Source organism: Ursus arctos, unplaced genomic scaffold, assembly GCF_023065955.2.
Source record: "Ursus arctos isolate Adak ecotype North America unplaced genomic scaffold, UrsArc2.0 scaffold_1, whole genome shotgun sequence".
NCBI classification, from domain to species: domain Eukaryota; kingdom Metazoa; phylum Chordata; class Mammalia; order Carnivora; family Ursidae; genus Ursus; species Ursus arctos.
This window is the reverse complement of record NW_026622763.1, coordinates 93,425,559-93,453,203: the sequence shown is the minus strand read 5'-3', so window position 1 is coordinate 93,453,203 and position 27,645 is coordinate 93,425,559. Positions and strand designations below refer to the sequence as shown.

Here is a 27,645-nt window from a genome sequence, read left to right as displayed (position 1 = left end):
GTTAGAGCTTCGTAGTAAATGGGGTAGGCACCGGGGAAGATGTGTTCTATGGGGGAAATGGGCAGTAAATCTCCAAACATACGGTTCATGACTTAATCACAATTATGCAGAAGGAGGGGGTAGAGAGAGGCTCTGTAAGAGTCTATAGGAGAGAGACTTCCTTGTGGCGAGTGTGGGTGTTGGAGAAGTTTCCTTGTTTCTGACAATCTAGAGACATAGACTATTTTACACTGAAGGATAAGGACTGAGCTCTATGACCACAGAGGCAATCAAAAAAAATGGGCATGGATGGTGCCAGGTCCGAATAAATCTACTTTCATTTTTCAGTTTTCCTGGTAACCAGCAAGCTCTCTGTAGTCTCCCCATTAGGTCAACGTTGGTTCTGTCTGGAAACAGGAAAGGGAAGCTGTCGCTTGCAAAACAGCAGCGCACGGCCCACACCAACAGCTACCTGATGTCAACTGGAAACCTAATAACTTTTGCTGCTGTTGACAAATTCTTGTCAGCGGCACTCTCAGTTCCAGTTTGTATCACACTCAGGAATCCGGCCCCTCGGCTGGCTGATGTCAGGGGGTGCTGTCAGGTGGCTGCCACCGAGGTGTGGCGAAATCCGGGGCCTGGGCACCGGCCTCCTAAAGCCTGTTGTGCTAGCAGATGCAAGAGTTGTTCTGTAATCAGCGGTGGAAGTGATGGCCCCGTCTGCTTAGTTCGATCTAGACATGACTCATTTCGAGGGACAGAGCCGAGGGGGAAATCTAAGTTTTTTTCCTTATGTCACTTGTTTGGTATCTGATGTCCACCGAAAGGGACATCTTGTGACCATGGGGAGAGCAGCGTGAGCACCTGTGTCACTTACTTGGAACCCAACCATGAACCCCAGCTCTACTGGCTGCCCCAGCCCCAGGTGAGCACCACCTCTCCCTGGCCTCCGCAGCCTCCCACTGGTCACCCTGCTTCTATTGGTACTTATACCATCCGTGTTCCACTGGTGGCCAAAATGATGTTTCAAAAATCTCTAGCAAATCCCATCGCCCTATTGAGAATAAACTTTAAACTGTTCATTGAGTTTAGGTCTTATAATGAGAACACTGCTGGACTCTGAGCTTGGTCTTAGCGTTTCTCTTGAAGCATTCCCCCCACACAGTACTATTCTTTCCGTTCCTCTAATACACACTCACCACAGGGCCTTTGCAACTTTCTCTTTTTCCTTGAATGCTTTTCCATGTCAATTTTCACATTTGCTGGCCTGTTTTTAGCTCAGGGCCCAACTCATGAGTCCCCTCTGAAAGGCGGTTCCTAAGCGCCTGCTCTAAGCTGCTCCCCCATCCCCCTCAGTATCTTCCCCATCACAAGGTTTGTTGTGTGGACTGACACCCTGCCACTAGAATGTGTGCTTTTTGAAAGCACAGACCTTGTCCGTCCTTCTCCTTTGCCAGGCAGGTGTATGTGTCCACAATACATGGAGATCAAGGGAACTGGGACACCATAAAGACATTTCTTTCCTTTGTTCTCTTTTTTTTGATTTTAGTAAATGGCTGAAAGGAAATAGGGGGCACTCAGAAATCTCTGCTAAGACGGGTAAAGAGAGAGTTCAATAAAGAGTTTGAAGTGATGAATTTCTTGGAAGGAAAGAGCTGTTTATGTAAAGCCAGTCAGGTCAGTCCCTTGTTCGTGGTTCCACAGCTGGTAGATGGCAGAGCTTAGAACCTGAGTTCCATGCATGAGGCCATACCAGTTCCGGAAGGCGGAAGATAAACATACTCAACTGATCTGATGAATGGCATTTGAACCAAATTATAAATGACTTCAGTGTTTATTAAAACATCTTTGGCCACTTCAGAATCGAGTCTGTCAGGTCACAGAACGGGTTAGAGGTAGATCGTAGAAATTTAGTCTGGTGTCCTTGGAGGACACAGAGGCCCAGAGATCTTAAGTTGGTAAATGTTGGGACTGGACTCCGGGTCTGGACCCCGGGTCTGGACCCCGGGTCTGGACCCCGTGGAGCGTGGCCTCCTGGCAAGCCTGCTGTCTGAGCTCACTTCTGCCCTTCCGCATCGGCGTGGAATGGATTCTTGGTTGTGTTTTTGACATACCAAGTGTAACCTTGACATAGCCTTGAGGGAAAAAAACCTTCATTTTGTTCATGCCGATAATCGTCTCCCTGCCAAATTTTTTTAATGCCCCCCCCCCCCGCCCCGGGGGAAGATTTATGACTTCATCTTTCTTTCCTTTTTTTTTTTTTTTTTCCCCTTCAAATCCAAGCCTCTTTCAGAATGATTCAGCCTCAGGGCTAGGAAAAAAGTTTCATATTCTAATAAATAAAATGCAGGTCTTCTCTTGGTCTCAGCTTTCCAGACACAAAGTGATCTACTTTTGATGGCTGGTTGGAAGGACTTGCTAATGATTTTTCATTGCTTTGTGCTGTATAGAAAGGAAGAGTAATTAGCAAAGAGATTAAGCCGGTTTCCTACATGTAGGTAAGCCAGGTCTTTAAATAGAATCCTAGAAAAGGTTTTCAATTTCCTGTACTGTTCATTGTCATTTTTGAAGTTTGGTCTAGAAGTTGGTTTTGGGTAAGTAAAGGGTTTTTTGGATTTTTTGCTTTCTTTTTCCGTCGAGATGAATTTAGGCTATGTTGATGATATGCAGTTTTTTCGTGTTTATTAATAAACCTGATTTGTTCCCCTGCTTTCTTCAAATGGGAGGAGTTGCACTTTTTCTTCCTTCATGACCCAGGCCTGTGGGAACATGTCACCATCATGGTCTCGTTTTTGTTTGTATTCACACCAGTTTTCATCGGGATTGCTCGTGTTTGATATTGGGGATGAGACACAGACACAGGAGCAGATTGTGACTTGGTATTTCCCCCAGCGTCCCTGTTCGTGATTTAGAAATTATACCTGGGAAAGATCTACCAACTGAACTGATAATCCTTCCCAACAAAAGATAAACACACTTGTAAGTCATCAGTGTAAGTCAGATGCACTTGAAAGGGACAAAGAATTCACCTGCAAGCACTTTTGGCATCTTACTCTTTCCCACGGATCCAGACTGATGACAGAGAAAGCCGAGGCTGCCAGAGCACTTTCCGCAGGAGAACCTCCCAGAGCCCCTAAGGGTGGGACCAGCCCGACCTGCCCTGCCATCGGGAGGATCTAGAGACTGGCCCTTTATGCTTTACCACAGGAGATCAAATGAAGGCAAGGATGTTCTCATAGTGCCATGGAGTTCAGATCTGTGAAGGTGCGGCTCCCCGGCTCCCCTCTTTTGTCCGTGTGGGTCTTTAGGAAGCTCACCGGTAAGCCCTGTCTTCGAACTTCCTAGGTTATCCTTGTCCAGGCAGGTGCCTGTGGGCTGTCTGCACCACACTGCTCAATCCTGCCAGCAGCTGAACCTGATTTCTTAGGGCACTGGTCTGCCGACCTGATGCCTTCAGAATTGCATTAAATCAGTGATCAAATCCTCCCTCACCTGCACGAGTGTACTGAGTCAGTGGGAGAGAGTGGGTTGGTGCTACACTACTTTGTGTAACAGCAAAGTCATCCCTGTTATTTCGTGTCTGGTCGGCTGGGTCTTGCTCTGATCTCTGAGGTCCCTACTAGACTGCACCAAAAACAGACAGTGCAAGATTGCCCATAAATTTCACTTGGTCTAGACGAGGACTCTTCTGGGAGCTCCTTGGGAATTTTTATTTTGTTCTCCTCAGACTTAAGCAGGGTTGGAATAGTCAAACACATAGAATATTAAATGCTGGCAGGTAGTTCTAAAAAAAAAATCATTAATCCACTGCATGGAATGCCAAAAACAGATGTTTAACCTGGTCCTACCTGTGAAGCATAAATCACTTTCTTTTTATTAGGGGTACTCAGAATCTTAAAATCCTCTTTAAAAAAAAAATCTTGGGGCACCTGGGTGGCACAGCGGTGGGGCGTCTGCCTTCGGCTCAGGGTGTGATCCTGGCGTTACGGGATCGAGCCCCACATCAGGCTCCTCCGCTATGAGCCTGCTTCTTCCTCTCTCACTCCCCCTGCTTGTGTTCCCTCTCTCGCTGGCTGTCTCTATCTCTGTCGAATAAATAAATAAAATCTTTAAAAAAAAAATCTTAATACAATAATTTTCAAAGAGTAAACAGCAAAGGGACCCATGATCAAAAACCTCAGCAGAGAATCGTAATGCATTGCTAATAACTAACATGGGGGAAGTTGGTCTTTTAAAACTGCTTTTTTTTTTTTTTTGAGATCCTCAGTCCCCATCAACATAACAAAAAAGAAGAAGGGGCGCCAAGCAGTTATTACTGCAGCCAGCGTAAATCATGATTTGTGACAACTCGGGCTATAAAGTCCTTTGGATGACAATGACTAGCGACGCTGCTGGAGTTAATCAAATAATTATTTAACACGTGTTTCTCTTGATCTGGCCCTGCCTTCAGAACATATTTCATTCTTTCCCAGTGTTCTTTACCACCTTTACTTTCAAATGGAGAAAATGAGCAAGTATAGGATGTGTGTGCAGTTAATGAGGAAACCACTTCCCTCTCCAGGCGGGCTGTGATCTCCCTAGAAAGAGGGTCCTTGTCTAAATCGGCTCGCTGGATGCCTGGAGTACTCCCCACATCGATTTGCTGCCAGTTGGCAATCACTGTCATTTCAATTTCTGGGGTGGAAGGGGGAGCTTCCTGTCTACACTCTTTTTTCTCCAGGAGTATTCCACACAGGGCTCACTTAGTCTTTCAGGTACCATTTTTCTAGTCCATTCCTTCTACTAGCAGGTGCACAAGGAAGGACCCCATAATAGTCTACAGACACGTCTGCCAGAGAACATTCCCAAAGATGTGAGGGTGAGCAATGGACTCTTCTGTCCCTGAAAGCAGGAACACATTCCTCGCCTTTTAGCGCTTAGTACGTGCTCAGTAAATATTCACTATCATTGTTACTTTCACTGTTACTATGTGAAGGCTTAATAAATGTTTGCTAAAACATGAGTGGCCAAGTGAATGAATAAATACGCATACCTCCTATTGGGGGAACTTTTACATGATAGGTGATCACACAGACTGTATTAAGTGCACATGGGGTAGTGTTAGGTGTGAGAGGGAAGACCAGCTGCTTTCCTTACTCAGTGCCTTGACCTGGTATTTGTAATCAGTGGATATGTAATGAGCCGCTTAGTCTTTATGGACCCCAAATACCGAAGGGTGAAGAAGACAATAAGAACTCATCAAAAAGCCTGGCGCTCTCTGAAATGTCACGGGTAATCAAGTTCTGTGCTAATGGCTTCAGATTTGCATGTCTTCGCTGTGAATGTTGTACTGTCCGTGGTGAGGATTGATAGTTTATATGGCCGGGCTTATTTAAATCTTGCAAAAGTATTCCCTTCTATTTTCAGTAATTTTATACTCAGATTCAAGGCAGAGGATTAGGTGTTTTTAAAAACATGATTAAACACTTTCTGCATTTAGCTCATCTTAAAGTATTAGTTTTTCTTGATTGTTTTTCTTTATAGTGTGGTCATTTGTGTTTTTAGCACTTTCTTAATATAAACTTTAATGTGTTAGAAAAGCCGACAAGCTTAAAGTTTGTCATAACCTTAAGATATTATTGTAAGTCATTCAGTTAAGTTCTGCTCAATATACTTGAATTTATATCTTCAGTAGGATCCATACATTGAAAACAAAAGTTAAATTAACATTTCCTTAATCACAACATTTACTAAAAAAAGTCGGGGTCATTGATATGTGAAATTTAGGTATGAGATAAAGACGGAAAATAAAAATTTGTAGTTTATCTAGGGATTAGAATGTTTCCCTGAATATTGTTTTTCAAGGCAATATTAAAATCTGTCTTTTTTTTTTTTTTTTTACGTAGAAAATTGTCAGTGCCCTTGGTGGGAGAATAAGAACAAGGCTTAGAGGAATCTTTATTGAACAAACTAGAAAAGAAAAGATAAATTATTAAAAGAGAAATTATTGTGATTACAATAATAATCACAAGTAGTAATTTGCTGTGCTGCCTTCTATTTAAAAATTGTCATCCTTTATCAAGCTGAAATAATTTGTGTCTAACAAGGCTCTGTTGTGATGCATTACGAAGTTATAGTAACTTCATCTTAGATAGAATTGTCATGATCAAACTAAGTAAAAGTTTCTGACCGCACCACGATCAAACCTGGTAGCAACCTCTGGGCTTTAGAACTAACAGCAGAGATTATGTCTTTTCCCAAAATCCCAAAGCCGCCCTTCACTTTATCTATCACCCAAGTGACTTACATCTGTATTTGGAAGGCTGATTGCCTTTGCTGGAGCCCTTAAAAATTCCCCATGAGGGAGAGCCCCAGGCGTACCAGCCCAAAGTTGCAGGTACAAAGATGGCAACCAACAATCTTCATTCCCATCAGTACCTTTACATGATACGGAGGAGGGCCGCGCAGTTTCTGACAATAGAATGAGGTCTTGTTCATGCGTGGAGTCTACTAATTAATTCCATGTTTAATTAAACTTTTGTCTACTTTGGACCTTCCTGCTATTCAAGTTGACTCCCTCCAAATTCACCAAAGAGGAATAGCTCCTTGCATAATTAGATTGTCTGTTTTCCAGGCAAGCAGGGAAAATAATAAGTTATTTCTCCCTTGCATTCTTCTTGTTTGTGTTCAACAATTTTTATGGAGTTAATTTAAATTGAGCAAGCTTTATGTGAACTTCCTTCCAGAGGATTTACTGCATCTTATGTGGAAACCGTCTACATCTGACATTTTAGAATTACCCACCTATTTATGGGATTATGCTGCATTCTGTTCTTGAAAGAGCAAGTCAATTTTCAGCATAGATTTTTTTCGGTCATTTTTTTTCCCTTTGTCTGTTTTTTTGAAAGCTAGCTCCCAAGTAAGAGTGGAAACAATAGAAGGAGATGGAATATAGAGAGTAGGATAGAATTGTGGCTTTCTGGAAGAGATGGTCTGGATCATAAACGATCAGTAAAAAGACGAAACCTCAAAAACCCAACCCAATCGTTGATTTCATTCTAAAAATTTACCCAATAACCTATCTTATGTGTCATCATGAAATAAGCTGCAGGTGCTATGAATGAGAACTCACTCGAAAGTTTGCTACAACGTGTTAGCAGGGGGAATGAAATAATATGGGTAAGTTGTCGTGCAGTGTTCTAGAGCTGAGATACAGTACTATGTACATAAGATACGTGGATTATCCACACTCTGATCTGGTGCAGGCCCCCTACAGGAGACTGTAGCAATAACACGTGCCCCTTTTAGGGAGGAGCTGATACAGGCCAGGAACCCAGCTTCACTCTTCTGTGGTGTCTTCTTTCCTCCTCACGCCAGCCCTGCAGAGGAGAACGTCGACGTCAGTAGGTAAACTTTCTTCTAGTTCACATATCCAATAAATGGCAGGACCAAGAACCAAATCCAGGTCTGTACGACTCAGGACCGAAGTGTGGGCCTTTCCCATACCTTCCCCTGCTGCCCCGCTATAAATTATGACACACTCTAAAAAGAAATCAGACAGTGAGGAGAAATGTGACCTAGAAAAATAACCAGTGATTTGTTTCTGCTTTACTTTTTGCCATTGTCATCCTTCACGTTCACTTACGATCTCGTTGTTGGTGAGTATGCAATGAAATATTTTCATTTTAGCTGAAACTTTGTTTTCACCATCTCCCCAGAAGCCACTTCAAAAATCATATTCTGGGGCGCCTGGGTGGCTCAGTCGTTAAGCGTCTGCCTTCGGCTCAGGGCGTGATCCCAGGGTCCTGGGATCAAGCCCCGCATTGGGCTCCCTGCTCCGCTGGGAGACTGATTCTTCCTCTCCCACTCCCCCTGCTTGTGTTCCCTCTCTCACTGGCTGTCTCTCTCTCTCTCTCTGTCAAATAAATAAATAAAATCTTAAAAAAAAATCATATTCTGAGGAGACTGAAGATCGAAAGTCACCAGCATCAGGGCAAAACCTTCATGACAATATCTCTCATGTATTACTCAGTTTGGTAGAGGCAGTGGCATGCATGGGATAAACCTGATTTTATGGTCTTTCAGAACCAGAACAACAGTCTTGCAGAAAATATTTTCTCCAGAGTATGTAAAAAAAAAAAATCTCTAAATAATTATTCCACTATTTAATAATTTAAAAAAACCCCAAACACCTGTTTTTACCATCCTGAACTTACTATCCAGATAACAAGTGTTCTTAAATCTAATAAACAAGAATTAAAAATTCCATTTAATAGATCTGAAGCACAGTGGCAAAAGAAACAGTGATCGGTTCATAGTACTGATAGCAGAGGAAAACTACTTATTTGAGATTGTGCGAGTTTAGCAAGTTTCCTTGGGATTTTGGATTAATCCATTTTCTAAATTTATTTTTTTAAGACTTTATTTATTTGAGGGAGATAGACAAAGCATGAGCAGGGGGAAGGGCAGAGGGAGAAGCAGGTTTGGGTCTTGATCACAGGACCCTGAGATCGGGACCTGAACAGAAGCAGATGCTTAACCCATTGGGCCATTCAGGCGCCCCTATTGTTTTTATTTTTAAGTAATCTCTACCCCCAATGTGGGGCTGGAACTCACAACCCCAGGGTCAAGAGTCACACACTCTGGGGCGCCTGGGTAGCACAGTCAGTTAAGCCTCTGCCTTCAGCTCAGGTCATGATTTCAGGGTCTGGAATCAAGCCCCGCATGGGGCACCCTGCTCTGCGGAAAGCCTGCTTCTTCCTCTCCTGCTCCCCCTGCTTGTGTGCATGCGCACTCTCTCTCTCTCTCTGTCAGATAAATAAATAAAATCTTAAAAAAAAAAAAAAAGTCACACACTCTACCGACTGAGCGAGCCAGGCGTGCCAGATTAATCCATTTTTATAAAGACATTCCACAGCAGGCTCTGTTCTAGAACGGGTTACTACAAGCTGCAGTTATACTGGTTTGAAAAATAATTTCAATTTCATAAGGAAATCATTCATAATCATTCATTCTTTAAATTTCAAAAAATTTCAAATTTCTGGGATATTCTCTCCCATCTCCAAAACTAGTTACAACCCCCCTCATAATAATTAGGCCCTCTTTTCATTCCCTGTAGCAACTGGGTACTGGAAAAGGATGAGATACTTTGACATAATTTGAAATGTAGTGTTCTTTGACATTTTTACTTTGAGATGGGTCTGTTTACTCTTGGGCAGGAGTTCTCAAAGTGTGGTGCACTGTCATCAACCTGGACATATGTAAGGATTGCAAGTTCTCAGGCCTGGTCAGACAATTCAAAACTCGGATTGGAATCCAGCAACTGGTCTTTATACAAGTCGTCCAAATCATTCTGATGTATGTTAAAGTCTGAGAGTGATGGCTATGGGGAATAGAAGCTCAACCTCCCAGCCGAATTTGGGCTCAGGTCGTCTTCACGTTGATGTCTCCTTTTAAATCAACTGGTGTCCCAAACTAGAGCTTAGGCTTCAGTAAGAATGACCTGAGAAACTGATAAATCTTTCAAAGTGCTTGAACACTCCTCTGGCCTATGCATATCCTTGAGTTGGGTGGGGAGTAAACCCATCTCCACTGGCAGAAGGTTAAGGCAACATTTGTTCACAGGTGTCATAAATGCAAAGTGTATCCACTGCTCTTCTGGGTGTTCCATGATTTTAGTGGCCCAGAAAGCAAAAATCAACGTCATTCTTTAACTGTATATAGAAAAACAAGCCAAGGTCAGGATTCCCAGGAAATAAAACCTTAACCTGACCTTGAAAACTATGTAAAGTTAAAATCAATCGTAATGACTGATTGTGAAAATTCAAACAGTCTAAGAGGTATTGCCCCCAAAATGGAGAAGGGATATCCCCCAAATCAAGGTACATCATTTAACCAAGAAAATCAACTTAAAAGTTGATTTACTTAATAATAGTACTGAGTCAAATCAGTTTCCAGGATGGTGGTTGATGGAAAGTTTACTCTTGCAGCAATGGTAAGAAGGTGTTTTTTTGTTAAGCTTCACTGTTCAAAACGAAGGGAGGCCTTGCAAGGTAACAGAGACTACAGAACCTTGGATTCCAGACTTAGTCCTGGAATGCTCTAGAAGGAACTGCTGGCAAGTCATTCATCTCGAAAAGGAGTATGTTGGACTAGATCAAGTGTCAGCAAAGTATGGCCCTCAGGCCTGCCACCTGTTTTTGTATGGTCTGAGAGCTAAGAATGTTTTTTACAGACGGCATTTGCAGTCAATTTGATAATATGGAACATTTTCTTTGAAAGCTAACTAAGTGAAATGTTATCTCTCTAGATAAGAATTTCATTCTTATCATTAGTAAACCTGTATTTTTTTAAAAAAAGGACTTCATTATTACTATTATATTTTGAATTCCATCGATAAAAGAAATTAAAGAAAATTTGTTAGAATTTTATCTTATAAGTAAGCACCTTCTTAATATTCTTGGTGTAACTCTTAAGCCTAAATTCTTTAACTCTCTGGCTCTTTACAGAACTGTGTGCCAGTTCCTGGGCTAGATGATTTTTAAGGTTCCATCAGAGACTCAGTGTTCAGACATTCTCAACACATATCATCAGTAAAACCAGTTGTGGAGTACAGAAGAATTGGGCCATGTGGACTTGCCAGCGCTTGGTCATGTTTTGCTATTTGGGTGTGGAGTATAATCAGAAGGACCCGAAAGTAGAGCCCTTGTTTCCCTCTGAACAATTTCCCTACCCATCTTCACCCATGAGCATAGTAATTCAGGCCACACTGTCTGGGTTAGAAAACCAACCCTGCCTGGGGCAAATTCTTCCATTTTCTTTGCCCCTGTTTTCCCTTCTATATATGGGAAATCTGTTCATGTCCACAGCTTCCCCAAAGATGGCTGGGGCTTGTGTGTTGTTATAAAAACCTCAAAGCGGAAACTTATGTGACAGATGTTTCCCTTTCCCATCAGTTTTTCTTAAATTATTCATATAATAGTCTAGCAAGTGGGGGTGCCTGGGTGGCACAGCGGTTAAGCGTCTGCCTTCAGCTCAGGGAGTGATCCCAGTGTTATGGGATCGAGCCCCACATCAGGCTCCTCCGCTATGAGCCTGCTTCTTCCTCTCCCACTCCCCCTGCTTGTGTTACCTCTCTCACTGGCTGTCTCTGTCGAATAAATAAAATCTTTAAAAAAAAAATAGTCTAGCAAGTGAACAATTAATCAGAGAACTGATTCGATAATGCCCTTTAAAAGTGACTCTGATATTTCCAAAGCAGATTCCTAAACCTACCGAATCTACAGTGTAGCTAGTACACACGAGGCAGAGTTCCCATAGAACCCGTTTGGAAGTGCGTGCCTAATACCATACCTACATGAAGAGCTTGGAGGGACCCAGAGGCTCCCATGAGCCAAAAGTTACCTAGAGACTAGTTTGCATAAAAGTTTCAGCTTTCCCCTAGAGAGCCACTGCTGGAATTTCAGCTTTGACCTTCAGGGGACTCTGTAGTAAAATGCAAATTTGTTACCTAGGAAGGTAATTTTTAACCCATTTGTGTCTATTTGTTAGTACTTTAGCCCAAATTAGGTTTTTCAAATTAGCTGGGTGGCTGAGAGCCGCCCTTAAGTAGAAACAAATCAGATTCTCTGAAGTGGACTAGGCTAACCTTTATTAGGGACTCAGGTGATTGTGATACAAGCCCCAGCACTTTTGGCACCGAGCATTTGCGGGAGTCCCTGTGCGCATGCGCGCATCCAGTCGCGACAATATGGCCAACTGGAGAGGAGTTCTGCCCGGCAGAAATACAATGCAAGCCACTCAGATAATTCTAAGTTTAGTAGCCACATTAAAAAAAAAGGTAAGCTCTAAAGGGTGAAATTAATGATACAGTTTTTAACTTGATAAAGCCACTGTGTTATTGCTTCAATATATAATCAATATAAAAATTATCAATAGGACATTTCCTTTTGCAATACCAACTCTTTGAAATCCAGGGTGTATTTCACACTTAAAGCCTGTCTCAGTTTGGACCAGCCACATTTCAAGTGGTCAGCAGGTGCCTATGGCATAAATTAGCCATCTTAATGGCCATCGCAGCTCTGGGAGCCTTGAATTGGAAACTGGTTCGCAGATTGCAAAGCGTGGCTGGTGAAGACGACCACGGGATGGACAGCGGGGACAAATGAAAGTTGGGACCGTCCTCAGTTCTTTTGTACTCAGTTATATCAGTGTCACATTTTTGCTGAAGGTCAGTGTTAACCCCATGTAACTACAGAAAAACTTTAGAAAAACATGAGCTGGGGTTAGGTGGTGACGCTACTACTTAATTGTGTGCCTTGGGGCAAGTTACGTAAAACCCTCAATTTCTTCACTTGCAAAATGGGAATACCGATAAAGCCTCACCGGGTTGTTGTGGAGATTAAATAAAATAATGCACATTAACACCATAAATGCTCAAAAATGCTTGACATGTCATCACTGTTGCTGTTATTAACAATTTTTACAAATCAAAATTGCTTAAAGATGAACTATAAAGACAGTCTTTTTTTATTTCTGCAAAAAAGGAGGAAAATGACCATAACATCGATATATAATCTTTTTAAGGAGTAGGTTTAACTAGCTGCTCAAATTGGGCATTGCATGTAAATCATCTATGCACCAAGAAATCCTGAAGATGCTTCATTACCTTCAGAAGATTTTTGGTTTTGTTTAACCAGAAATTATTATGTTTAAGTATTCCATAGGGAAACTTCTATAGAATACTGTCCTAAAATACAACTCGTTATGGTACTGGGTGAGCCAATGAAAGAAAAGAACAGAGTTTTTCTTCCTCTTCTTGTCCTCATTTATCTTCTTCTTTTATTTAAAGTCAGCAGAAAGAACTAATTAAGGCAAAGCTACAGCAAAGGAACTCAAAGTTTGCACTGCACATGTGAACTAATCTTCCCACAATGATATATCTGAAAGGCCAAATAAGGCGCCCCTTCATAGTGTAACTCCAGCCAGGGGGCAGAAGGAAGTGCAGGGACTCTTGGGTATACAATTTGACTCACTCCTGACTCGCTTACCAAGCCATTACCATTCCAAAACACAGTGTAATAGTTCTCACCTACAGGAGAGTGATGGAAAATCACAACATGTGTCAATGCTTGCTATACCAAACACACCTTTCATGGGGATTTTGTTTAGAATGAAAGATGTAGTGAAAATTTCAGGATGCAAATAAGTGGTGAATAAATAAATATGGGATGTTCTTACACATTCATGCACCAAAGGCTGGGAGGCTGTGAACCACGAGAGCGAAGAAATGTACTCAGCCATCAATTTAGTAGGTCATTTTGAATGTAGGCAGCAAAATGGCCGTGTGCATGAAAAACCACTACTATATTTTGAGAGATCCTTTCTAAGAATCCTGAAATATTAATAAGATGATCTTGATGTAGTTGAAGACAAAGGAATGTGTTAAGGGCAGCAAGGTTGCCGAGAATAGCACAATGACAATTTTGTACTTTTGCCTGCGCTGGTAAAAACTGGAGGAAAAGTGAGTAAAAATAGTCAGGGTGTTTAAAGAAGGGCAGCCTTCAATTTTCCAAATAGGTATAAAACTCCGTATTCCCCAGATGAATTCACATATACTTATTTTCGCTAATACATTCATGCCAGCCTCAAGGACACAGAGAAAAAGTATAAAGTCGCGATCTCGTTTTTTCCTTAAATTAACATAAACATACAACTCATTTTTGAACTTCAAACAATTCAAAACATCCTGTAATTTGACTTTTGTGAATGATGAATTTGATTTTTTTAAATGGAAGTAGTCTGATCAGCGTAGAAGTTGAGGAAATAGCAATACTCTGTTTTTCTCTTCCTTACCACTTTTTGAATGTGCTCTTTTTTTCACGTGGCAGTGAATCTACCATGGGCCAGTTTTTCTTGTCAGTCTTCCACTTCCATGGTGAGATGTTAGATTTTGATGCCTGATGGAAGGGAGGTACATAAGGATTATCAGGAATGTGGAGAATTTTCATCCAATGTCCAGATGTGAAAAAATAAGAAGCAATTCCTGTCTTCCTAGCAGTCCTAGCACCACCAGACTCAGTGCCAGGTTTCTACAGCTTGCCTTTGTTGGCTGTGACTGAGTGACACACAGGTCCCAGTGGGTTTGTTTCTGAGTTCAGGGACCTGTTGTGTTTGATGTGGGAAGAACAAGCTTGACCCTCCGTGTATCTTCCTCCCCAAGCTGGCGTTGCTGATTTTAATGGAAACCCTAGGGCCATCTTGAGCATGACCAAAGAGCGCCTTGCATATTGAACCATTCCTAATTATGTGATGTGTATAAGCTTGAGACACATAAATCTCAGTCATTGGAGCAACTTGTTTTTCTAAGATTCTCCGGTCCAGTGAAAGACGAAAGCAAATAAGGGAGAGATTGATCTCCTGGTGCATTTTATTGTTGGCGCTCCACACGTCATAAAGTTTTGGCTCGTTAAAGGAAATTCCATAAACAACTTTTAGTTAATCATCGTGAAGTAACTGTGTACCTTTCTGGAGCTTCTGCTCAACTCCCTTTCCGCTTGCCATTACACGAGCGTGATTAAGAAAATACCAGCAGGATGTGCAAGAGGGAGGAACAGACTTCTACTGGAAGCCATACAGATGCTTGATGGATGAGTCATGAGACAAGCCAAGTGGCCACATCTCAGAGAATCAAGCAGTTTCGTGGAGCTCTTTTTTTTTTTTTTTTTTTTTTTAATCTACTCAGTTGAGTAAAATCTGCTGGGTTGCTGGCATGGTGGGTCTCCTTTTGTGGTCAAGCTGATGGAAAATGCCTGATGGGTTCTTCTCCCAGCTGGTGTTTTTTTGTTAGTTAAGGAACATCTTAAGGATGAGATACTTGGAGAAAATTGAAAGCAAATCATACTGGAAAAATTGTGGGTAGCTGTCACCTTTTTTTTTTTTTTTTTTTTTTAACCGCTGGTCTTATGAAAAAACGTGATTTTGGATGGCCTTGTCACTGTGGGTTTAATATTGATGGTGTTGGTCAATTTTTATTTCAGGTTGAGACAGATTTGGGAGGTGATGGTGAAGGGCATAGGGGAGAAAAAGGAGCGAGCAAGGTCCTATTAATTATTTTTTATTGTGAGGTTTCACAGAATTATTGAGATTTTCCACATTAGTAAAAGCAGTTCTTGGTGTCAGTGTGATGTTTGCAAAGATGAAGTCATGGAAAGCACGTCAGGTGGGTAAAGAACTATATGGCCCATGTTCTCTGCAGCAGGCTCTTAGGGTGTGCGTACATAGGGAGGAAGGGGGGATGTTGAAAAAATCGAGAGAGGGAAAAACAGGAGGGTTTTATTAATTGGAAAATCAACATAAAATATCTGCTGATCTTAAAAAATCTTAGCATATTATATTTCAGAATCAGCAGTTGGGACTTTATATGACTTTCCCCTGAAATTATGACCCATGTCTTACCAACTCTTTTTTTTTTTTTATGCTTGGTTGCCTTTGTTGGTCTTTGCTTTGGTTCCCTCTGTACCTGCAATTAGGAAATAATCAGCAATAATTTTTTGTTAGGACTTGGATACACTTCCAACTGTTGGTTTAAGACCAGGCTCTCAGATTCCATAGCATGTGGCCAAGAGTATAGGCTTTGGGGGCAGAACATTTGGCTCAAAGCTGGATCCTGGCATTCCTGGATGCATGGTCCAGTACCAAGAATGTCTTGTTCCAAGCTGGTCTTCCTCATTTCTTTCTTTCTTTCTTTCTTTCTTTCTTTCTTTCTTTCTTTCTTTCTTTCTTTCTTTTTTTTTTTTTTTTTAAGATTTTATGTATTTATTTGACACAGAGAGACAGCCAGCGAGAGAGGGAACACAGGCAGGGGGAGTGGGAGAGGAAGAAGCAGGCTCCCAGCGGAGGAGCCTGATGTGGGGCTCGATCCCAGGACCCCGGGATCACGCCCTGAGCCAAAGGCAGACGCTTAACGACTGAGCCACGCAGGTGCCCCTGGTCTTCCTTATTTCTAAGGTAGAGCTTATCCCAGTGCCTGTGCGAAAGGTGCTGTAGGGATGGGACAGCATTGTGCATATAAGCAGGGTACCTGCACATAGGAAGCACTCCGTAAACGTAGCTGTAATTTTATTGATACTACTGGTTTTAAGAACATTTCCTCTATAGGGCTCCTCGCCACCTGATCAGGAATGTAACGATTTAGAGTGACTATAATTGATTAATGTTTCCAGTTGCTTTACCAGCCTCTGAAGCCAGGTGATCACTGGCGGTTAACAGAAATGTCTCCCTTCTTAATCAAAGAGATGACATTTTGCTTTCTTCTGTGAGCAGTGGTTTTATTGGTTTTTTTTTTCCTCCTTTCCTGTAGCCTGCAAAATTGGATATTACAAGGCCCTCTCCACGGATGCGACCTGTGCCAAGTGCCCACCCCACAGCTACTCGGTCTGGGAAGGAGCCACGTCATGCACCTGTGACCGAGGCTTTTTCAGAGCCGACAACGATGCAGCCTCTATGCCCTGCACCCGTAAGTTGTGTGCCTCTGTCCTGTTTCTTCGATGCCAACGGCTTTCGTTAACACCTAGCAGGGCACTGCCAGGCCTTCTCCCAGGATAACCGTGCAGGGGGCAAATTAGATCAAATATGAATCTTTTCTTAATCCTAGCAGGGGAGGTGCTTATGAGAAGCAAGGCTCCTCTCGCTGTTCTGGTTGCCTTCGAAACGCACAGCTGCCCACAGACTACTTTCTGGAGCAGAGGTGAAGCATTCAGAGGTTGTCTGACAGTGTAATTAGAGCTGAGATTGGAATTTCTACATGGCTCTCCCGTCTCCTCCAGGATTCTTGGGGACGCCTGACAGCTATGGGGGAAACCGGTACAGGGCAGGGTTCCGGGGATGGGATCACGTGTGGGCTGTGGTTTCAATCCTGGGCACTGACGTCATGGCTTGCGTTGTCATTACCCTTCTTCCTTCTTTCCTCATAGTTCTGTGTTCATAACATTTAGGCCCGGATCCTAACAGACGCCTGTTTAATGATAGGCACTCAGTAAGTGCTGGGCTAATGAATGGATGGGGTTGGCACCTTGGTATGCAGAGGAGCAGGGAAATCTGTTCTCACACTTTCTATGGACAGTGCTCGTAGTGTTGCCATTTTTTTCATGTGCACCGTGGGCTTCACAGACACTGCGATGGCTGTGACCTTGACCAGAGCAGGGAGTGGTGGGCCCAGGCGGTTCTACCCATGGTGTCCCGATTGGGTGAGTCAGTGGATGGAGGGATGGAGCCGAGGGCCAGGCACACAGGATTCCCACAGGTTTGGGCTTTGTTTTCCAGCCTGCCCAGTTCGGAGCTGATTGACTGTTCAGTCTCTTAAATTTCAGCCTCCTGTTTCCTCATCTGTAGAATGGAGTTAATAACAGTACCTCCACTAAGGTCTTTGGTATTCAGCGCCCCCATGTTGGTGACGTAGTGTATAAAAGCGTAAAGCGATGGTGCTCAATGTATTTTAGCTTCTTCTGTGTTTTATGACGAATACCGTTTTGTTGCCTATTATAAATTCCATCATGGCTGCCCTGGAGCCAGCATCCCTCCAAACAGAAGCATTTTCTGGTTTGGGCTGGCTGTGAGGCCATTGTCTTAATTCAGTCAAGTATCACCTGTAAAGGGAGTGGGAAGAGATTTCAGATCCATTCCAATTGTGCTGAGGTTGGACATTTCCTTTTTTTTTTTTTTTTTTTTAAGATTCTACTTATTTGAGGGAGAGACAGAGATAGCGAGAGAGAGCATGAGTGGGGAGGCAGAGGGAGAAGCAGGCTCCCCACTGAGCAGGGAGCCCAACGTAGGGCTCAATCCCAGGATCCTGAGATCATGACCTGAGCCTAAAGCAGACGCTTAACCAACTGAGCCACCCACGTGCCCCCAGAGTTTCATTTCTAGCCAGAAATGGCCACGACAGCAGCAGTAAGAACCGTTTTATAATGATGGCCCAGGTAAGCTATCAGGCACTTTCAGGAAACCTTATCACAGGGCTCATATTAAAATAAATCTACAAAACAGACATTATCTTCATTTTATAGACAAGGTAACTGCCAGCTCAGAGATGTTAAGGAACACACCCAAAGCTCCACGCCAGCCTGATGATAGAGCCGCATGACCAGAAGACTCAATAGTTCGGGTCACTGGCAGGCTCTCTTGCCCACTGCCCCAGATCAAACACATACTTCCTCCAGAAGGAAGGAGTAAACTAGAGCCAGCCCAGAATACCAGGCACGGATTTTCTCATTTTCCTTTTCTCTTGCTTCCCTAGACTAAGTACTTTCTCTGGATAGCCATGGATGTTTGACGAGCTCAAGTCCCAGACTTTTTCTTTTCCAAGTATCCTCATCCTGAGTTCCACGATGTGTGATTAGGGTAATGGTAAACTCTCCTCCTCTGGCTGCCAACAGTTGACCAGGTGTGGGATTTTAGGGCACAGCAACCAACTCAAAGGGCAGTACAGGGGGTGGACAATGTGATGGTTGCCTTTAACTTACAGCATGCAGTCCACCACCTACTTTTCATACAGAGAGAGCCTTCCCAGGTTGGGGCTGACTGTGTTATGAACCTCCTAAGATTCATCTTTGATGGCAAGATGGCCTGGGTCTTGCTCCCAGGTATTTAGTCTCATGATTCAGATCTGTCATGCAGCCTTCTAGGACCATGGACCAATCACGTAACTATTGCAGCTTTGCTACGTGGGAGTTTCGGGAGACCCCAAAGGTCACCACCTGCCTGAGTTACTGGAATGCTTTGCCTTGTGTGTCTAAGTGTGGTAGCTGACTCCTTGGGATTCTTACATTTGTGTAGGAATCAATTGTTGGCTTTATCTTGAGATTACAAATGAGGAAAGGGAAATACGGATTTCAGCGATTGGGGGCACCAAAAAGTGTAAGAACTAAAGTAGCTTTTGCATTTTTCACAGATTGCTTTCAGTGACATTAAGAGAGGAAGACTGGGGGCTCTTTGTGTCATTGATAAAAGTTCCATGAAAATACCAAAGCAATACGTGATCTTTTTTTCTCCCGCTCCATCCCCTTGGAACGCCGCCTAGTCACTGACTCAAGCGTTTTGCGTTATTCTAATGTTTATTGAGTGAAGAGGAAGAACACAGTGCTGTTAACACCACCAGGTTCCAAGGTGGTTAAACTGCTCCAAACCCCAGCTTACTCATTTGTCAGATGGGATTCTCAGAGTCTTACCTCTGGGGTTGTTTTAAGAGTTGAATAAGAAAATATTTGTAAAGGTCTGGCACATGGTAGGAATCTAGCAAATGTTTGTTCTCTTCTTTTATCTCCAGTTGGTCACTGCCTCCGCCAGACTAGCTCCAGAGCACCTTGCCAGTGCGTCTGACTGCCTTTCTACGCTGCTTTTCTCACTTGACTGTGCAATCGAATTACCCAGTGGCTGCACAGCACTCCAGAGTCTCTGGGGATAGGACTCGGGCATCGGCACTTTTAAAAGTTGCGCCCGTAAATTGTACTGTAAAGGCAAAGTTGAGACCACTTCTGCACAGTTTAAGTTCTTTTTCATTTTTTAATTTAATAAACATTAACTACAGAAGACTCTTAAGACCTCTTTTGAGACAGGGATCATTAAGGAGGTGACCATATTTTGCTAATAGGTATACTAGTAAGTTAAGCAACAGAATAATCTATTCTAGTTTATGGCTCACTCTAGATTTCTCTCTTCCTGCACTGTCCATGACTGTGGCCACTAGACACATGTGGCTCTTTAAATTTAAAATTATTAATGTCAAGTTTAAAATTCAGTGTCTCGCTTAACTTGCCATATTCCAAGGGCTCGATAGCTACATGTGGCTAGTGGTGACTATACTGGGCAGTCACAGAGTATTTCTGCCAGCGCAGAAAGTTCTGTGGGACAGAGCTTAGTAGGCATTTCGATAGAGAAGCCAGTGGGAGTTTCTCAAAGAAACTGTTGTTCAGATAACCCAACAGAATGAAGCCCTTCCCCCATGCCTCACCCCGAGCTTTATCGGATTCTTTTGACAAGATGTGGGGATGGAAAGGAACATAAACATCAGGGATCCTTTCAAACTGATTCCAGCCTTTAATCAGTTCTTACCAGTTGGTTAAGCCAGGTGACAAAGCCAATTCCCTTGTGCTGACAGCCATGATAATCAGGCACCTTCTTTGTTCATTATGCTATCTTTAACCCCAGCATTCTTATGCAGCCCCACATTTAGTGATCGCTCACTGTGACGGCACACTAATGAAGAAATAAAACACACTCTCTGAGACTCATTCTTCTAGCCAAAGAAAGACTCCGCTCCACTGGTTTGTAAAATCAGGTTTTTGTTCACTTGGAGAACGATTAGACCAGGTGAATACAAGCGGCATTGGCTAATTTGGGAGGAAACCCCTAAGAAGTTCTTCATACCATCCATACTGCTAGAGAACTTCAAAGCATTGAATGGTAAATAATCTTGATTTTGAAGAAGACTTCTCTTGGAGCTTCTGGTTAAGGTTCACAAAAATGGCTGCCTGTGGATTAGGCACTGCTTCCGTAGAAGCATCCTTGAGTATTTGCAAGAAGCGAATCCACACGTGTTAGAATAGAGTCAGAAAAATGCTTCGTTACGTATGAATGGGTGTAGACATCTCATGGGAGTCACCTGGGGGTTAGTAGAAGTCAGGCCTGGGCTTCTGCATTTCTGACACGTTCCTGGATGTTGCTGATACTGCTGGTCAGTGGACGGTGTTCAGGTGGTAAGGCTTCCTGCTGGATGGCAGGAGACAGAGGCCCTTTTTCCATGGCTGTGGTTCAGCTCAGCGGTGACTCTGGGAATATAATTTCAAGGGTCGTGAACATTCTCCCTTGATGGAAATGGAATACTTCCTTTGTCTCCCAGAAGAAAACCCAACCCGGTTCGGAATTACATAATCAAAAACACTCACCGTGGAGCTTTGTTTGTTTGTGTTTTCTTCTCGAGTCTCCACCAAGTTACTGCCTGAGACACGTGTGTCCACCAAGAAAGGTGACGGTGGTTTTGTGGCACTGCCAACGAGGCAGACACCGAGACCTCTCTACACACAAGGCTTCCGTTTAAGCTGATGAAGACATTTTGATGTCTTGAATCATTTCTTAGAAGGAATTCGAATGTGATTTTTATTAATGAAATCATTGTCTTTTAGCTCTACGGAGACCCAGCCCCTCCCCTCCGGATCTCCTTCACCTTCTGCTTACCTTTCTTGGTAGTCAGGAATGTGGTCTGTCCGACAGTCAGCAGTGTTGGGAGAAGTCAGCCACATGCCTGTGCAGGAAAACTTTGATTACCTTAGTTATTGAGTTGCTTGCTCAGTGATGATGGTGAGAAAGGTCTTTGTTCCCCCCACTGGGGAGACCGAACCAATATTACAGTTAAGGGAACATTGTAACCCCTTATTGTGCTTCAGAATGCACTAGGAAAAAAAATGCCTTACAGAAGAAGTAAATTGGCCTTGCATATCTGGAGAGAAATAGCTAATTTGCTATTTCACCACCTTTACTTCCGAGCGCCATTACCAGGATGGTTTTCTGTATTTTTCAATTGGAAATCTGTCCTTGTGCTTTTGGGTACTCTTTATTTAACTTGTTTGATGAAACTTATTAGAACCTCCTGATTGGAGCCCTCCGTAAATAAGAGATTATTATTTTAGATTGCCAACTTGAAGGGCCTTCACAAATCTGTCTCCAAGTAAACGGCCTTGAATAATTCAGTCAGCTGTGCCAAACAAACAAAGAGTGATTGATTGATACTTAGGCATGGCCTAAAATATTCCAAATTTGCAGCTTTTAAGACAATTCATACCGGAGAAGCTTGGAGCTAATGAGGGCAAATTTACCAAGATCTATGACAAAAGGTCCTGATTTGAAAAAGCTTTCTGCAGGTTTGGGTTATGGAGAAATTGAAATAGCTTAGCTCCAAACAGCAGACACCACTTACTTTGTCTTTACATTTGCCTTTTCTAATTGAATTTAGTGCGCCACTGTAGTTCCTCCAGAAAGTGTATTGTTTTAAAATTACCATTTCAGTTCTATTACTCAAAGCCCTCACTTCTAATGCTTTCTGACAGTTATCAACATAATGAACCATAATGAAATGATGAGCAATCTTCAGTGGAAACCCAATGTGGGTCCCAGTGGTGCTGTGTGACTGTGTTGTTAAAATTTGAATGCAAATTAAAATAATATCGTCCTTACTTGTTTCCAAGGTCAGGAGAAGAGAGACACTTTTTTTTTTAAGTACTTTAATTTTGGAAATCTCACATCCATTTTCAAGCAAGCCCTTGAAGGTGCCACTGATGTTCGATTCAATTCTCTGCCCCAAAGATCTATGTGCTTTACAGTCTGGCTAAGGGATTTGGGGAGGGATGTCTACCATGAGTCTTTGATGTATAAACCATAGCATAAAAGGCAGCCTTTGGTTTCAAGTAAATTACATTTTTTTTTCCACCCCAAAGCATATATCTCTTTGCTCTAGAGCTTCAAGTAACTAATAATATAATGATGGGAGGAAGGACGCTCTGTGAAATTGGTCAGTGAGAGCATAGTTAGCTCTAGTGGAAGACTAGTCGGTATAAGAGTGAGAACAAAGGCCAACGATTCCTAAAGTTTTGTTAATCCAGGTGTTTCAGAAGGTCCATTGGTTGATCTCTAACCATATTACATTTTATCATCCATGTAGTCAGTCATTTTTGTGAACATATTTTTATGAAAATTTTTGGATCCGAGATTTATAGGGAAATTTGTTATTTCATATCGTTTATCAAATTTGTGATAATGAGAGTATGATTTCATACTACATTCCATTTGTCATGGGATAAAAACTCAGACTGAAACACCAGCTCCCTCATTGCCAGATTCTGTGACAGGGTTTTTGGTTCAGAATGTATGGTCTTGCTGTCTGGTAATCCATTGATAAGCCAATTAATGTGCCTGCCCCTGGACCATACCAAACAGATACGAACAACCAAAGATTTTGATGATTCATATGCGGTCCTCAACAAGTTTCATTTTTAGGTGCTTCTTTGGTTAGATCTCAGTAGTTAAGAGTCTGACATCAGCTAGTGAGTAACCCACATCCTTGTCTTTTCCTTTTTGATTGCCTTTCAGTATTTTGACTAATAGAAAAAAAGCACCTCTAGAGAACCCAAGTGCATGACTCTTGTCCAGAGACAGGGCTACAGGGGGAAAGATCACCAGGGAGGCTTCCTGGAAGGGACTGGATGGATCCCAGGCTCATGACTTGCCATTTGGTTGTTCTTAAAATTTTTAAAAAGCGTCAGGATATTTAATAAGAATTAAGTATCATTTCATGGAATTATTTGTTTTATTTATGTATTTTTTAAAGGTTTATTTATTTATTTGAGAGCAAGAGCATGCACAAGTGGGGGCAGAGGGAGAGGGAGAGAAAGAACCTCAAGCAGACTCCCTGCTGAGCGGGCTGACTTGGGGCTCGATCCTGGGACCCTCAGATTGTGATCTGAGTCAAAATCAAGAGTCAGCCACTTAACTGTTTGAGCCACCCAGGCCCCCCAAATTACTTGTTTTAAAACAATGCTATTCTAGCCTTCTCTTTACCCTCCAACCTATTTCTCATTTTATACAGATAAATAGTCCAATGTGGACATTTTATAGGGATTCATAGTATAATGTGGATTAAACTAGAAAATCCATAGGTTTGAGGAACCTCCCATGTGAAAGGCTTGAATAATCTGCCAATGCCATTTAGTCAGGTCGTTGCAGTTTTTCCACCATGAATAATTACGAGTGGCTTGTTATCAACTAAGCACTATCATTTCTGGGTAGCATTTTTGACACTGTTCATGGAAGTCATACAGTGGTTGTGCATAGCATGCTTCTGTGAAACAGGGTTGGTTACACATTTTGCTGCCATCCCATGGGGTGAGCACTGGTTACCTTCGTTGCTATCAGCATTTTCATTTTCTTCCCAGAGTTGACTCTTGTTCTATCTACAGCTCAGCTATAGATGCTATCTACAGCCCAGCAGAAGACAAACTGAGAGAAGAGTCTCATTGCATAGATACGGTTGCCCCCCAACCCTCCTGTGACCCCTACCCCCCGGGAAAGAGCCTTTAACAGAAACTCATGATTACCCTCTTCAGTGGAATTTAGAGACAGAGAAGTTCCCAGAGAAAGAGGGTAACTCATCTAGGACAAGTGCGCCATCCAGGAAGTCATGCCAGCAAGCTTCAGCATGAAGGACAGGGAAGCTAGAAGAACTGGTGACTCGGGGGTGAAGTGAGAAAGTGAGGAATGTTCCACAAAAAAATCATAGTTGTGTTTTCTTTTTTTTTTTCCCTTCGGATTGCTTACATCATTCTGACAGGGGCCATTATAGCCTCAGAATCAGGCATTCTGATCATAATAGCTTTGCACGTTTGGGTGGTGGTAATTGGGGCAACGTGCGTAAGGTTTCTTCGTTTTGGTCATCAGATGGCTGAGGCTAATAAATACTTTTTGTCAGATTTTATTATGAGAATTAAATAAGATAATGTAGGAAAAACCGCTTTGCAAGAAATGTCAATTAATTCACAGGCTAACTAATTCTAAAGCTCATTTTGAAAAAAAAAAAATCACTTTTCTCAGTCTTTCACATTACAGCTTCCTCATGGCTAACTGGGAGTTTACTTTTAAAAGTACTTCAGCCATAAACTAGTCATTTTAAAATAAATAAACCAAAACCTCCATTAACCCAGGAAGGACAAAGGTTCCTGGAGAGGAGGGTGTTAAAATAGATGCACCAGAAAAATAGGTAGTGGCAAAATGGCAGCAAGGAGTTACCCTGATTGGAAGCCAAGAGCTTTTCATGGAGTGATAAGTGATTGATGCATCCAAAATGGTTTTGTTTTTTAATAATAGGCAGTTATGCTCTGACTCTCTTCATCATTAAAACACACAAACTGCCATGAGCAAAGGTTATGCACTGTCCATCGATCTCAGGAGAGGTGTCCCCGAACAGCAGTCTTTATGTAAACCGACCCACAGCAGCGAGGAGAGAGAAAGCAATTTAATGGGGGCAACATATACAGCTGTCCGGGGAGGAAGCGTGGGCTTCATTTCCGTCAAAACGTACACACCCCGACTGTTGACTCTGCCTTACAGCCTGTCTTTCAGCTGGAGAGAGATTAACATAGGCTTATCTGGAGGGTCGGGGGGTTTTACAGTGAAGGCACTGAAGTATTACTGACAATCCCAAAGTCGTACGTGATTAATGAAGCCATAGGAAGTGGAACTTGAGACCCATGGCGCCTCTTCCTCAGAAGATCCGTCTTGTACTGGTTGCCTTAGTGTTTTTGTAGGGTGACAGTAGTAGCATTTGAAGAAATTGATCATTTAAGAGTCAGGTTTCTGCCCATGCTCTTGGGGAATGTTTCTTTCCACATCCAGAATTAATTTCATGGCTCAGACATTGAATTTTAAAATGGTGATTAAAAATCCGTTACATATTAAATATCTGTGATAGCTCTGGAAACCAGTCTTTACAGGAGCCCGGCTACTATGTTTTCCTCTCAACTATCTCATTGTTTTGGTTGCAGCCTTGAATTTTTTCAACTTTCTAGCCTGTGATTGTCTTTTTTTTTTTTTTTTTTTCGAATACACTTTCACAACATACACAAGTGCTATAGTGGTAATGCTTCTGAGGAATGAGCTGGACTGGGTAAGGAATCATCATTAATTCATTTATTTATCCAGCAGGTACTTAGTGAGTATCTACTGTATGTTTGGCATCTTCCTAAGGGCTAGGGGTACTTTCATGAACCAGAAAATAGTATTTCTGTTCTAATGGGAATATAAATAATAAATAAGATGATGTAAAATTCCCACAAGAAGGAAAAAAGACAAGATGATGGGGTAGCACACAATGGAGGAAAGGGGAGCATTTCATTTTGCATGGAGTAGTCAAGAGGGAGGAGAGAGGATCTGAGCTGAGACCCCCCCCCCCCCCCCCCCCCCCGCCAAGGAATAAGGAGGCAGGTATTGAAAAGTCAGGGAAGAGAATTCCTGGCAGAACTACCAAGTCTAAAATCTATGAGTTGCATGTCTAGAGTTGTGCTCTTTTTTTAAAAGATTTTATTTATGTATTTATTTAGAGAGAGCACATGCATGAGTGGGGGGAGGGGTAAAGGGGAGAGAGAATTCCAAGCCGACTCGGGGCTGAGCTTGAAACCCCATACGGGGCTTGATCTCACAACCCTGAGATCATGACCTGAGCTGAAATCAAGAATCGGAGGCTTAACCCACTGAGCCACCCAGGTGCCCCAATAATGGGTACTTTCAACTTTTCTTTTTCCCCTTGGCTCTAGAGTCTGTTAGCACTTTCACAGTTGCTATAAGAAATAGTGATTTCAGGCTGATGTGGCATATTATTAGACCATGTGTCCATTTGGATTTAAACCCTTTGGCAGAACCCACTTCCAGCTGCAGTGATCACAGTGTCCCCCTTTTTGCTTTCTGTCTTTTGCTGAAGTTCCAGTTGCTTTCTGTAAGAACGAAAAAATGTGTTTAATCAGACTTGTGGGTTGGGGGTGGGGTACATAGGGAGCACTTAGTTTAACCTTGACTTTCCATGGAACGGTTCATACCAAAGTCCTCCTTCACATTGGAGGCATTTAGGACTTTAGGTTCGGTGTTGGCTGAGTCCCTTTCCAATGACCTTATTATATAAGTAAGGCTCATAGAGATTTCATGTGGTTGTGTTAACACTGGTTCTCCTGCATGGGGCTACTTTAAATCCTGACATAAGCCAGTAAGCGTGTTCTCTGAACTACTCAGGAATGATACTTTAGTCCAATACACAGGAGAGAAGAACTAAGATTTGTAGAATTACTAGAATTTTCTTTTATACTTGGAATATCGTCCTTCTTAAATATCACATTCACTCAACTTCTCCAGATAGTGTGTGCTTTATTTCTGGAAGGTTGTCTTTTTCCCAGAAGAGAGCACATGATGGGTTAGGGAAGATCAGCCTTCTTTTTATGATATCCCATGATATGATATTTTATTATATGATATGATAGCCCTTTGCTTTTGCTGTAATTTGGCTACAGCTTCTTGGGGACTTCATGCTGTCAAACTCCTGTCAAGTGAATGCAACTTGACATCCCAGCAGAAAATAATAATTACCCATTGTAGCACCTTTCACCAGTACCTGCTGTGCCAGAGAGAAAGTATTTCACACCAGTGAAGCAAATGGATGTTCATTCAATTTATCCACAGTGGCAGGAATACAGCGCCCATTTCTTTCAGAGCACTGAGAAACTCAAGAAATGGGCTATAATATTTCACATATTTTATTTCTTCCTGAGTCAGTGAAGGTAGATGTAACTTCCAGCTCAGAAGCCAGGGCCGTATGAAGGTGTAAATCAGGGGTTCTTGGATGGAGCTGCCTAGACAGGTGCGGGGATGTGCTGGAACTCTCTAGAATTAATGTGCCGAATTAGGAGGCTTCATCTGAGCATCTTTTTGAGGGGAGGGTACATTGCTCCCAACGACTTCTCTGTAGCTGGGGTTGGCAAGCTATAGTCCGAATGCCAAATTCCACTGGCCCCGGTTTTGGCAAATAAAATTTTCTTGGGGACACAGACACGTCCATTTGTTTCCGTGTTGTCTCTGGCTGCTTTCGAGGGACAGTGAAGA

General features: G+C 42.5%; 1 protein-coding gene across 2 annotated transcripts in view; it reads left to right on the top strand.

The window, feature by feature from the left end:
- Positions 1–27,645, top strand: part of EPHA4 (EPH receptor A4) — a 140,096-nt gene that overhangs the window by 49,235 nt on the left and 63,216 nt on the right. For both annotated transcript variants that reach the window (XM_057305094.1, XM_026491841.3), the window contains exon 4: positions 16,319–16,474. In XM_057305094.1, coding sequence (XP_057161077.1) covers positions 16,319–16,474 — 156 coding nt within the window. The remainder of the gene's footprint in view (positions 1–16,318; positions 16,475–27,645) is intronic.